Here is a 12,367-nt window from a genome sequence, read left to right as displayed (position 1 = left end):
CAATGTAAACACATTATCACTTCACGTAATGGATTTTTTACTTCAAGTTATGAAGTGCTGACATAATGAAAGGATGTATTTACTTCATGTAATGCAGCATTGACATGATGTTAAGATATATTTTCATCATCCTATAAAAAATGGACATAACGTAAAGATATGTTCACATCACGTAATGATAAATTGACGGAATAAATGCATAGTTGTATGCTATAAGGCAGTGATGGCGTTCCATATACATTTGTCACTGTATATTTATAGTTTATACAACATGTACAACTACATAAAAGTTCAATTAGTACTGCAGTATACCAATAGCTAAGGGTAACCCTGGTATTTATTATTTGAAAGAATTTTGTTCAATTATGAGGTATGACTAGAAGCTTTGGACCCTTCAACCCCAGGGTTTCTGTTTCCAATTTTTGTAGCTATGAAATGACTTCGAGTTGTAAAAAGGGTCTAAGAAGGAAAGTAGCTTGCACCGTCCCCCATCCTCAATAGAACCTCATTTTTCATAATATTTATTTTGTGTGATTTCTTGAAGAAAAAAAAATTTAGAGCAAGTTATTAAGTGAGTATATTGTTTCTCCAAGGATGTATCCAGGATATGTCTTTCTACTCTCATCATGCTCATATCAACCAGAACTTGTGTATTTTTTTTTTCATATTCCCATTTATAAATATTTTTATTAAAAAAATAAATAGATAAGACACTTCCACCTTGTTATGTTAATATAAAAAGTTGTCCATATAATTTTGAAGCGATATGAGCAAAAATAAATCGATAAAAATAACCTATTGCAGATTTATTAAGAACAGGTGCGTGTGGTGGATTTTGATCCGCTCCCGATTAAAACAAAAATGGCGTCGTACAGCAGACGCTTCGTACTCATCGAAATTTTTGTGAAATACTGCAAGTAGAAATATTATCTTGGATAATTTCTTTTAGTATCATTGCATGCAGGAAAATATTCATTTGATTTTCACCAAAACATGACTGATTCTGTCAGGAAAGTGGAAATCTAGTCGAAAATTCTATGGCATGTCCTGTCGCACGACTGCTATTTTGTGTGTTTTCAAAGACCTAAAATATCACCGGTGAGTTTATTAATTGTAAACAACTTTTTCTTTCTCCGAGACGATTGTTGGTTTAAAAAAATTGTGTAATTTATGTATCTTGCGAAATAATTACAAATAACTACCGTTTGACAGATTTTTAAACGTAAAAACGTAAATCGGCAATAATGGGTACTCGGCAATAATGGGTACTGTGACGTTAGCCTGGTGGTTAGCGTGATAGTAAAAATGATATTTGGATTTTCTTTTTGTTGTTAAAGCTAGAACCCCAAGATAACCACAATATTTTTCTTAAAATATAGTTAATATTTTTTTCCCAGAAAGTTTACTAAAAAATTACCTTTCCCTCAACACTGTACACATAAATACTTTTACTAATATCAATAATCACAGATTAAATAACTGTGAATTTAAGCAAGAATATCTTCGCCTGAAATATTTGTCCTGTATTTTGACACTAAATTGTCTGCAGAACGTTCCGTACTCCCGATCATAAGAAGAAGCACACGGTGGGTGTGACCAGACAACAGAGGATACTCATTCCTCCCTGGCACTAGATCCCACTTCAGATGATTTAAAAGTCCGTTTGTTCTGATCCAAATTTGTATTGCTTTAAATGACTTAAATTGATCTTTTAATCAAGTTGATATCTTTATATTTCGTATTTCTAAATCTTTGATGCATTGTGAAAGCATATTTAATTTTTTTTTATTTTCTTGTCAAAAATCTGAAGAAATTGTTGGATAATACACAAGGAATTAAGTATGTAAAATTCTTTCGAGTAATTTATTTTTCTTAATTCATTTTAGCATTTTGGTTTGAAGAATAATATATTTGTTTTAATGTTCACGCTTAGTATGATAATTATCATTCATACCATCGACGACTAACTGTGCGTTCTTTAGAACAGATAAATTAAGTTAGGATTTTTTTCCTTCAAAATATCTGCGAATGCACAATTATTTTCCCTCTATATACTCGTACCTTTACATTTCAATGATTGCAGTTACTATCATTGTCTGCACAGATTCTGACAACCTGTAGCGTGAGAATCTGTATTAGTCTAATTTTATGTTTAGAAGTACATATCGGAACCATTGTAGAAAGTACATTCATATCTTATATTAAAAATTTTCAAAAGTAAAACAGTAAGAAACGTTAAAACTTGGAAAACTTTATTATACTATGCTTTAAAAAGGATGAGAACAATGCTAAACTGTATAATGGTAAGTCTCTCTAAAAAATATGTACAGTTGTGCCAAAATCTAAAATTGACAAATGTGTAATTTTATCCATTAAAGAAACATGAACATTCAGGAATGCATTTTATCCGTTTTGACTGTAAAATGTAATCATAGCAAAAGAAACATGTGATGCAGATAAAACTGGAATGGAGGCTAAGAGGACTTATAATGAGATGCGTTAAAAAGTAGTTAAATATTGCATGTGATTCATATGAATTTTTCATCCAATTAAATGCCATTAGAGCTAATGACTTTCATAACGTCATCTTATTTTCTAGGGTGCTGGCTAATTAGTAACATTGTATTAGTGGCAATATAACAAGTGTGAACAGTAAGATTATTTTACAGCATATACATGTATAAGCTCTGAGTAATATTAATCACAGTTTCATATATTTTACTGCATTTCAATAGAGCATTTTTTATATAGATTTTTAACTTTTCGTTTCCGACATTTTTTAGTTTCATTTTCGACATATTCAAGTTTTCATCTTTGACATTTTTCAGGGAGTGCTTTTCGGTAATAAAATCAGGATTGAAGAAATCTCTTGTGAAAAATTTGATTTAATAAGAATAATTTCTGGTACGTCAATGTCTTTGACATAATTTCGGATCAGTTGTTGACAGTTAATTTAGAGAACATAAATGGTGATAAAAAGGTTAAATGTGCATTGAACTATTTTACGTATACTTAATGCTACATGTACAGATGCAATTACAATGTATACGAAATGCTTTTTTTTTTGTTTTTATTAATGATTTTTTTTTCAAAAATGAAATTTGAAATAAATTCCTTTCAATTTCATCTACTTGGTAAACATTTAAAATTGCCGGTGAGATACTTTGCAAAAATTCCGGATATAAAAAAATATTAATGTCGGAAATAAAAACATTTATTGTCGGAAATGAAAAGGTATCCCTTTTATATTATATTTTATGAAATATCATGTAACTCATATGCTAATAGAGATTTTATAAGAGGTAGGCTATTCAAATCCTAAACGCGTACAAAATTCTTACATTTATGAAGGCTTTCCAAATTAAAAAAAAAACCGTTGATGTTAAGACTGAATTTCTTTAAAAAGCCAACATTTAACTACTTAATGTATATAAGCGCTTTTTTTTAAGTTCTCATTAACGAGCAAATCTTATGCTATGATATTGATGAGTTTGCATATCTACTGTTTTACAAAAAGGACAAAATTAAAAAAGAGAAAATTTATTGGGACAACTGTACCTTAAACTTGAAAGGGCAATACTTGTTCATTGCAACTATATGCCCAAACCAATGCTAGTTTTTCTTATTCAAAAAAGCATAAGCACATTTAAGTAGAATCTGGGGGAAACCAACCCTTCTTGCAATATTCGTATTTCTAAATGGCACATGTTACCCGCGGATTTATTCAGCAGAGCAGTTATACTCTCAAAATGCAATCTATATGGCAATCTTAGGAAAACCCTATCAAAATAGCTACATGTTTTTACTTGTGTTTAATTTGATTACGTTTGCTGCTTGAGCATAAAAATGAAGCAAAGAAAAGTATATAAGGATTACAGGAGTAATTCAGTGTAACAAGGATAAAAAAAATGTCATGTAAATAGACAAAATAATACACTGACATCGTTACAAGATATACAGAAAACTCGAATAAAATGTATGCAACTTGATAGCAGATAAAAACAAATAATATAATAAAAATTATAACATTCATTCTTCTGCCGATGCTGGAAGGAATAGAAGATTTTTTCAAGGTTTTCATCTTCAAAATATGTAAAGTCAGGATTGCACAAACAGATAACCCAGAATATGTTATTCTTATGAAAAACATAGTCCGTACGCGTGCATAAATATAGTCCTCTATTGATGGTAGTGATATCAATGCTGAAAATAGTGAACTAAAAACCCAAACCACAATAGAACATCCCAAGATAACTGTCGGGGTCAGTCGTATTTTACTCTGTAACGGATATGCTATTAATAGATATCTAATTACAGAAAGGAGTACAATGTGTGTAACTGAACTATGAAAAATCGTCTCACGTAAAATCGTCATTGTTATTAAGACAGGAAAACCTTGGGATGAAATATACATAGTAAAGTTGGAAAATCTATAAAGAAACATGCAGACAATAAAGAGAAGATCTGAAAATGCGAGACATCCGATGACAACGAATGTTGGAGTATGGAACTTTTTATCGCACAAAATTTTGAAGATGGCGACAACATTTCCCACGAGCCCCAGGCATCCAATAATCAATCCCAGTATCACAAATAATTGATGAAGCGTCTCTCCAGTGAGTTTACTACTATAGGAATCAAACAAATAGAATTTAAATAACACAGCGCCATGTGTATAGTCGTACTCAGCAGACAGGTTCCGTGTTTCGTTCCACATTTGCTGAATTATTTCTTTTTCTGGCACGGAATACCAGAATGAACTGATATGATTCTGTATCGTTTCTTCGTAAAGGTTCGATACATTCCATTCGGCAGCACTGGGTGTGTTTCCAGAAGTCTTTCTTTCATGAGATGCCATTTGAAGTATGCTATTTAAAAAAGTTGTTTGTTTCAATTAAAACGACTATAATTTTTTCACATATAAAATATGACATATTTTCTCCTAGATTAGTTTAAAAGAAAACAAATTAATTTTTTTAACACTACTACAAATTAAAAAAATTGGTGTCTCTTATTTAATAAATTTAATTCAGCATACCTTCTATTTAATGGGTAACTAGTAGAACAATTTGTGAAGTGCTTTATTCTTACTTGCAGCTTATTTAAAGTTAATGTCAAAACCAGTGTATAAGACTTATATATATGTACTTAACTACCGCTTACGTCAGAGGATTTCCTATTCGTAGGACCAAATTTATAATAAGTTTTGTTGTTTTCTACTTTTCTTGTAGCTGAAACAAAACTGTAAAAATAGATTAAAAATAGATTCAGGCCAAATTAAGAAATACAAGAAATATCAAAACTTGATTTTAATGTACTACCCTTTATTCCATGGTTTAAATTGAATAAAATTTAAAGTTGCAGATCAATAACTGAAATCAAATAAAATTTATTACATGTATTTAGATAACGAACAAATATATATCTCAAAACTACCTACAATACAAATCTGTGAGTAGGGTAGAAACGCAAATCCTTTGTAATGTCATTGTAATGAATCAGGTACATAGGAGGAGTACGTATCCCCTGTCGACCTGTTACATGTACATCAGCTGCCATATTGTAATTTTTTATTTACTACAATCCGTTTTTTTTTAAATACAATATTACACCATCCATGACCTTGTATGTAAGATCATGTCATCGATTAATAATCAGTAGTCAATTTTAACATCTTAATCAAACTGTCAGTTTGAAGAATTTAATCGATAGCTAGAAAGTGAATTGTGAGAATAAAATTGATCTCCAGACGTAGGATTAAAACCAAATTCTATTTATGAAAAAAAACTAGTCATAAATATGATCCTTTAAAAAAACAATGTTGTGACAAGCTTCGTCTGCTTGAAGCATAACAAAAATTTAATGTAGTTTTTCTAAGTGTTTTATCGCTTCCGACTGAGCCAACCCGGAGCGATGGATGGTACGTTGTTGCATTTTAACTTTACTATACGATTCTTAATTTTTTTTTTTTTTTTAAAAATACTTACGCCATTCAAGCAATGTGTTCAGGTCTTTCCTTTTAGATTTTGCCCAACATCATGAATCCATCATCATAATAAAAATAAACCTCTGTGGTCAAATGAAGTATCGACGCTCCCCAAACTAGATAAACTAGATACAAAAATATTCCCCGAGTTAATGTATGTAAGACTGAAGTTTTAAGACACTAAATTTAATAAATGTGCAGATTTGCACAATTTTCTGCTAAATATCCTTCCACCATAGAAAATAGTCCCTCGCAAATCTTGATTCTTTGTGGATTTTTGATCAGTTTTTTTCCTTGTATGTTGAATGATTAACAATGTTGAATTTTAATATATTATGAAAATTGAATTATGATAAATAGGTTTGAAGAAAGGGGTTCTGCGTGAACTTTTCTAGAAAGCTGACGAATGACATACCTTAACACCGGCTAGTTGTGAACTTTGATTTAGAATCCCATTGTTCCAGTTAATATACATGGAGTAAGCATGGGATAGATATGATAACTGGTTGTTTGTTAGTAAACCTACAAAAAGTATATATATAAAAAAAGAATAATAAACTAAAGTAAACTAGAGTCAAAACATGAGAAAAGAATCTTGATTAATCATAATGATAAAGAAAGGTTGAATTGTTTCAATTTATCTGTCCACAATGCTAAAATCAATACATTTCAAATACAGGGTGTTTCATAATATATGTTACATTTTGAATCTTCAATTTGACAAACACAAGAAAAAGATATTGATAAGTCTTTTTATCAAACTAATGCACGTATCCAAAAGATTCATAAAGTACAATTACCAACTAAAATATTAAACACTGATCAAAATTTTATATTAAAGAAAATGGCAAATTTCGAAGTTGCATCATTCCTGCTACGGTGAATTTCACAACATCAAAATCTCACTTTACATGTTTCAAATGATCTCGATCCATTAATTCAACAACAAATGAAAGTTGTTTCTTGAAATTTGTATAAAACCTTGTCACATATATTTGCTTAGACACTCATTTGAAGGTCCATGTTCATTTTAAGTTCATGCATTATCTGTGGTCTAGGATTCTAGACCCTATTCCTTAAGAACCCCTACAGAAAAGAGCATAAAGATTGAGATTGTCATATGAAGAGGTCAAAATCATTCCTTGCATTATTGGAAATTTGTACGCTGAAAACTTCAAATCATATTGAAAGTTTGTTATATGCTGAAAATGCTGATATAGTCAAAATAAATATTTGAAAATATCTATTAAACACTTTTCTCAGAAGTTTTCTACGCTAAGAGTCTCCACTTTAAATCTCAATTAAATCTCCGCTTCTTAAAGTCTTTAGGCTTTCTGGAATACTGTGTCATTTATCACATATTGTCCTATCCTTAAACCTTGTTACTACCCTTCTCATAAGCATCCTAGAAATCTTCCATTCTTTTAGAAAATTTATTTCATCAACTTCTGAATGAATTGAAAAAAAACAGCTTTACAATTCAGCACTGAGTGGGTAAGTCAAGTTCATTTCGAGAAATATTCAAATCATGATATTGGTGTTTATAGCACAAATAATCATTGCAAGACCATGATTTCCTTGACTTTTTTTCACATGGAACAAAAATGCAGGATTTGATGTGTAAAATAATTGATAGTTTGTAATAGAGGTATGATAGGTAAGAAAAATAATTAGATTTAAAAATGTAACATATATTATGAAACACCCTGCACTTGAGATATCAGCGTTTACATAGAATGTAGAAAGGATTAAACTCGAGACGCACACATAGAACGTTAACACTTTCAATTTAATATGAGGTAAAAATAAATTTACAAAACAGTAAAAGTTACTCACCTCCTGTTTTATCCACCGAAATCCTTTTCACGCGGGACGTGTATTCCCAAAATGTTTCCCATTACATCAATAAATATACGTAAAAAAGTTGGCAGCAGCTTTGAGTCTATTACATGTATAATGAGTTATAAATAGGGTTTATTGAATTAAACACATGCAATGCGCATCGTCCCTCACGTACGAAATGGCTTGTAATTGCCTGAAATTTTCAAAATAAGCTGAGGAATGTTATATAGAATTGATAGAGTTAAGTATTTTCCATATATATCATTGTTTTTATAAACTATATGATTCCATTGTGTACAAATCTGAAATTACATTGTAAGTTGAACGTTTTTGATACTTTCACAACATTCTGTTTGCTGAAGTCCATTACTAAGATGAACGTACAATTTGAAAATCAGACTTAGAAGTGTGCCAATGATATTCTGAATACTACTGAGCAGAGCAAAAATGCAGTTTCAAATTTAATTTTATGCTACTTTTACTTTATTGACCTATAGGAGTACTGACAATTCTCGTTCTTTTAGAGGTTTTAAAATAGGTTTTTACATTTTAATTGAAATTAAGCCAAATTATGGAAAGATATAAAATATCGTGATTTTTTATGTTCACATGCGCTTTAAATTCATGTCAGTTTATCTCAAATCTAAGTTCATTTAAGTTTATTATCAATCGAATTATAATTAGATCTTCCCCCCCCAACTAGATCACTACTGTTTGAGAGGATCAAAGATCTAATTGAAATAAGATTAGTTTATTCTTATAGTCCGTTTTCTGACTTTCCTCTGTTTATGTTCTTTCTGTATGGTTGGCTGCTTTAGAACAACTGGACCAGCAGGCATGCTTATGAAAATTTCCTAAGATATGTCTTCAGACGTGTCTTAGGATATTTCTTAGGACATATCTTAGGCACATCTTAAGATACGTCTTGGGTTGTAAAACGAAAGTATCTTAGGATTGTCCTAAGTTAAGATGTCGTAAATTCCATCTTAGACATTTTCTTCCTTTTCTTTTTTGTAAATGAAGAACTACAAGAAGTCCCTACATGTATTTCGAGTAACCATCATATGTAGATGTAATGGGGAGGGTGTTGGGGGGTAAGCTCCCATTAGTTCTGTAAAGAATTTACTTAAAACAATCAAATTAAATTTTTATCCGCTCGCATACTCGCTACGCTTAGGGTAGCGAGTATGCGATCAAATCTAGCAGTTAAAGCTATACATTGTATGCGAATACATGTTTTGTGTAACTATAAATGTAAAAAAAAACTTTCAGGTCTGGAGACCATTAGTGTTTTTTTTCCTTGCTTATTAAAAAACATATCTAAGTTAGTTTTTTTTTAGTTTTGTTTGTCCCTACTTCTTTCATAAAAACATGATTGGATTCGAGACTAATTTTTAAAGTATGTTTTTTTTTTTATTCATTTAAACTATTATTTTGATCGATATTTATTACATACATATATCTTTAGCAGTTTAGTCCGCTTTATCCAATTTTGTGTAAAAAAAAATAATATAACATATAACTGTAGCTACTTGTGTACAATCTTGTTTACATTAGCAGAATCAGAAAAGTGGAACTACATGACAATATATAAGTAAATATTTTTCATAGTTATTTGTATTATTGGATAAGTAATTTTGAAAAGATATAAGGCATAACGTCCTTTCTGGTCAAGTTCTCTCTCTCTCTCTCTCTCTCTCTCTCTCTCTCTCTCTCTCTCTCTCTCTCTGGAAAAGGAAGAGGCAGTCACGATTACGTGTATAAACTTTTCTTCTTTTTTTCCAAAATATATGTTATTTCTCTGCTGTCTTTATTATTTACACCAGCTAATACCAAGAAATGCAACATATTGATGCAATACACCGGCATTAAATTTTGACCATGTATGTACTTAGATCTTTGATCCCTCCGTGTTGCCCCAATAAAAAACAATTGGCTGTATATTGTTATTTATTTTTTTCAAAGGGCTTGAAAAAATCTTTTTCAGTGATTTAATCTTTAAATGCATACATGTCAATTAATGCAGGCACGTAGCATCGTTTTGAAAGTAGAGGGGGGGGGGCAGCCTAGAAATTTTTTTTTTGACTTACCTGAAAAAGTTGACACCCCCCCCCCCCAAAAAAAAAGGAAAAGGGTGGTGGTAGAGGCCAACATTTTTTCAATGTCAACTTCTTTCAGTACCAATTTCTTAGAATTCAATACTACATTTCCCTGATATCAATTACATATAGTATATAGTAGGGGGAGGGGTGGGGGGGGCCATCAGCCTTTCAATGAACATTTCAAATAGAAAAAGTAATGATGGGGGGAAAAAGTTACGGGTCAGGCCCCCCCTGCCCTCCCCCCTCCCGTTGTAATGAGTGCATGACGTGCATTTTTATAAACTGTTCTCTCCATTTTTTGTGTGCACAGGCTAATGCATACATTCACACGGTACAATGCTCATGAATTTATTGAGTTCATTAAAGAATTCACAAATTTACTACAAATATTTGATGTACACAAAAAATCATTCTTAGCTGTTTTACTGACATCAACACTTCTTAAAATCACCTAAGATATGACTTAAGACATGTCAGCAGTCGTCTTAAAGTTAGGACTAAGATTAGAAGGTCTCCTAAGACAGGATAGCTTCGATGGCCTCACTTAAGACTAAGATATGTCGTAAGACCGTCTTAAGATATGTCTTAGTCCTAAGATAGCTTCGTAAGCATGCCTGCAGTTGTGTTAAAAAAATAAAAGTCCTTTGGAAAGGAAATTCAATCAATTATTCAAATAATAAATTTTGTCCCATTTTGAAAAATAGATAATTTAAAAAAGGAGGAGGGTCATTTTAAAAAACATATCAGGAACCAATGAGCAAAAAAATATTCAATATTTTTTTTTTCAAAAATTCATATTGGCTTGTTATTAACGTAAATTCTACATTGTCCAAAACATGTACACTCGATTCGGCGTGGTGGCCTCAACAGAATGATTAAAATATATAAAGAAAAGATAAGGAAGGAAATCCACAAGATCTCTTGAGTTTCCTTTAAGGAAGTAAAACAACATTTTCAAATCAATCTATAAAACTATCCTGACTTTGTATAGATTCTCAATTCTTAAAATCCTGACAATTTTATAATCTCAAGGGATCGGTGAGGGATCAAATTGTTTTAACTGTAACATGTGTAATATGTTGGGAAAATTCCTTAAAACTGTCTTATAGATAATTAGTTGAAAAGACCAGCAATAATAACAATAATATGAATTCTTCTTGAAAGTACAGATTTCAAGTTATTAAAAAAAATTACATCCATACATATGGTGAAGAAACATTATGATCAATATTTTACAAGGGCAAAATGACCATATCTTGAAGTCGGAATAGTATTATTATTATTTTTTTGTAAATAAAACATGTTTTGAATTGAAAATATAATGCAACATTAATAATTTCTTCTTGTTAAAGCATTTTCATGAAGTAAAACAATTTCCTTGAAATGAATTGGAAATTTTTGAATTTTAAAATTCTAAAATAATTTTTGCATTTTCTACACTGAAAATGAAATAGTTAAAAAAATAAAATAAAATTACCCTGGTCCCAAAGCAAAAAAAATGATTCATAACGAAACAACTACATGTAAATGTAATTTTTTTTTATTTTGACGAGGTACTTTCTTGCATCAGATTTACATCAGAATTTCTATGGTCGATACAATGACCCTGTCAGAAAATACAATTTATCATTGAGTCAAATGGTGACTGACATTTTTCATACTAATTGTTAGTCCATTATTGATATACTGAATTGACGATGGTTTTTTCCGTTATTTCACGATCATAACAAGGAGCACACGGCGGATGTGACCGGTCAGCAGGGGAGCAGCGAAGGAGTTCGGCAGCCACCTGTGCGACTGAGCAGTCCTCTTTATGAACGCACTGCTCACCTCCATGGCAAGAGGAGCGGATTAGAAAAGGTATCCTAAGCATTGCCTGCTCCACACATTCCTAGCCAGTTTACCGCGGCTGGTAGGAGCCCTACACATGCAGTTGAAACAACAAAGAGAAAAAGAAGAAAACAAGCATCATCCCACTGTACCTTGGATCGTGGAACGTTCGAACGCTTCTCGACAGATACTCTACAGACAGACCCCAGCGACGCACAGCACTGTTCGCAAGCGAACTTGCGAGATATAACATGAACATTGCGGTTCTCAGTGAAACCAGGTTGGTTAGAGAAGGTGAACTTTGTGAAAGAGGAGCCCACTACACTTTCTTTTGGAGTGGACGCTGGCGTAGCTAGGTTTTGCTATAAAGACGATACTTGCTGGCCAGCTAGTCGGCGTAACCAAAGGAGTGAACGGACGCCTGATGACGATGAGACTCCGCCTCACATGAGGAATGTTCGCAACTATTGTCAGTGCATATACTCCTACCCTGACTAACCCAGAGGAGACAAAAAAAGTTCTATGAGGACCTCCACAATGTTATCAATGCCGTCACCAACGCCTACAAGGTCACCATTCTTGGCGACTTTAATGCGAGAGTTGGACG

The 12,367-nt window shown here is 31.8% G+C and overlaps 1 protein-coding gene across 3 annotated transcripts; it reads right to left on the bottom strand.

Annotated features, from left to right (window-relative positions):
- Nucleotides 1–2,249: 2,249 nt before the first annotated feature.
- LOC134250331 (olfactory receptor 1E16-like) lies at nucleotides 2,250–6,584 on the bottom strand. Of its 3 annotated transcripts, none has more exons than XM_062732693.1 (4): nucleotides 6,402–6,584; nucleotides 5,988–6,111; nucleotides 5,039–5,242; nucleotides 2,250–4,868 (listed from the first exon to the last, which is right to left on the bottom strand). In XM_062732693.1, exon 4 carries the CDS (start codon nucleotides 4,856–4,858, stop codon nucleotides 3,803–3,805), a length of 1,056 nt encoding a protein of 351 aa, XP_062588677.1. In that variant the 5' UTR covers nucleotides 4,859–4,868; nucleotides 5,039–5,242; nucleotides 5,988–6,111; nucleotides 6,402–6,584; the 3' UTR covers nucleotides 2,250–3,802. The 3 variants fall into 3 exon arrangements, with proteins under 3 accessions (XP_062588677.1, XP_062588676.1, XP_062588675.1); XM_062732692.1 differs by having other exon boundaries at nucleotides 5,164–5,242; XM_062732691.1 differs by lacking the exon at nucleotides 5,039–5,242.
- Nucleotides 6,585–12,367: the final 5,783 nt, after the last annotated feature.

This window comes from Saccostrea cucullata, unplaced genomic scaffold (genome assembly GCF_032062105.1).
Source record: "Saccostrea cucullata isolate Sc308-1 unplaced genomic scaffold, CSIRO_AGI_Scuc_v1 ctg4418, whole genome shotgun sequence".
NCBI classification, from domain to species: Eukaryota; Metazoa; Mollusca; class Bivalvia; order Ostreida; family Ostreidae; genus Saccostrea; species Saccostrea cuccullata.
Note: the sequence above shows the minus strand (reverse complement) of the source record. Positions and strands in the feature narration are given on the sequence as shown.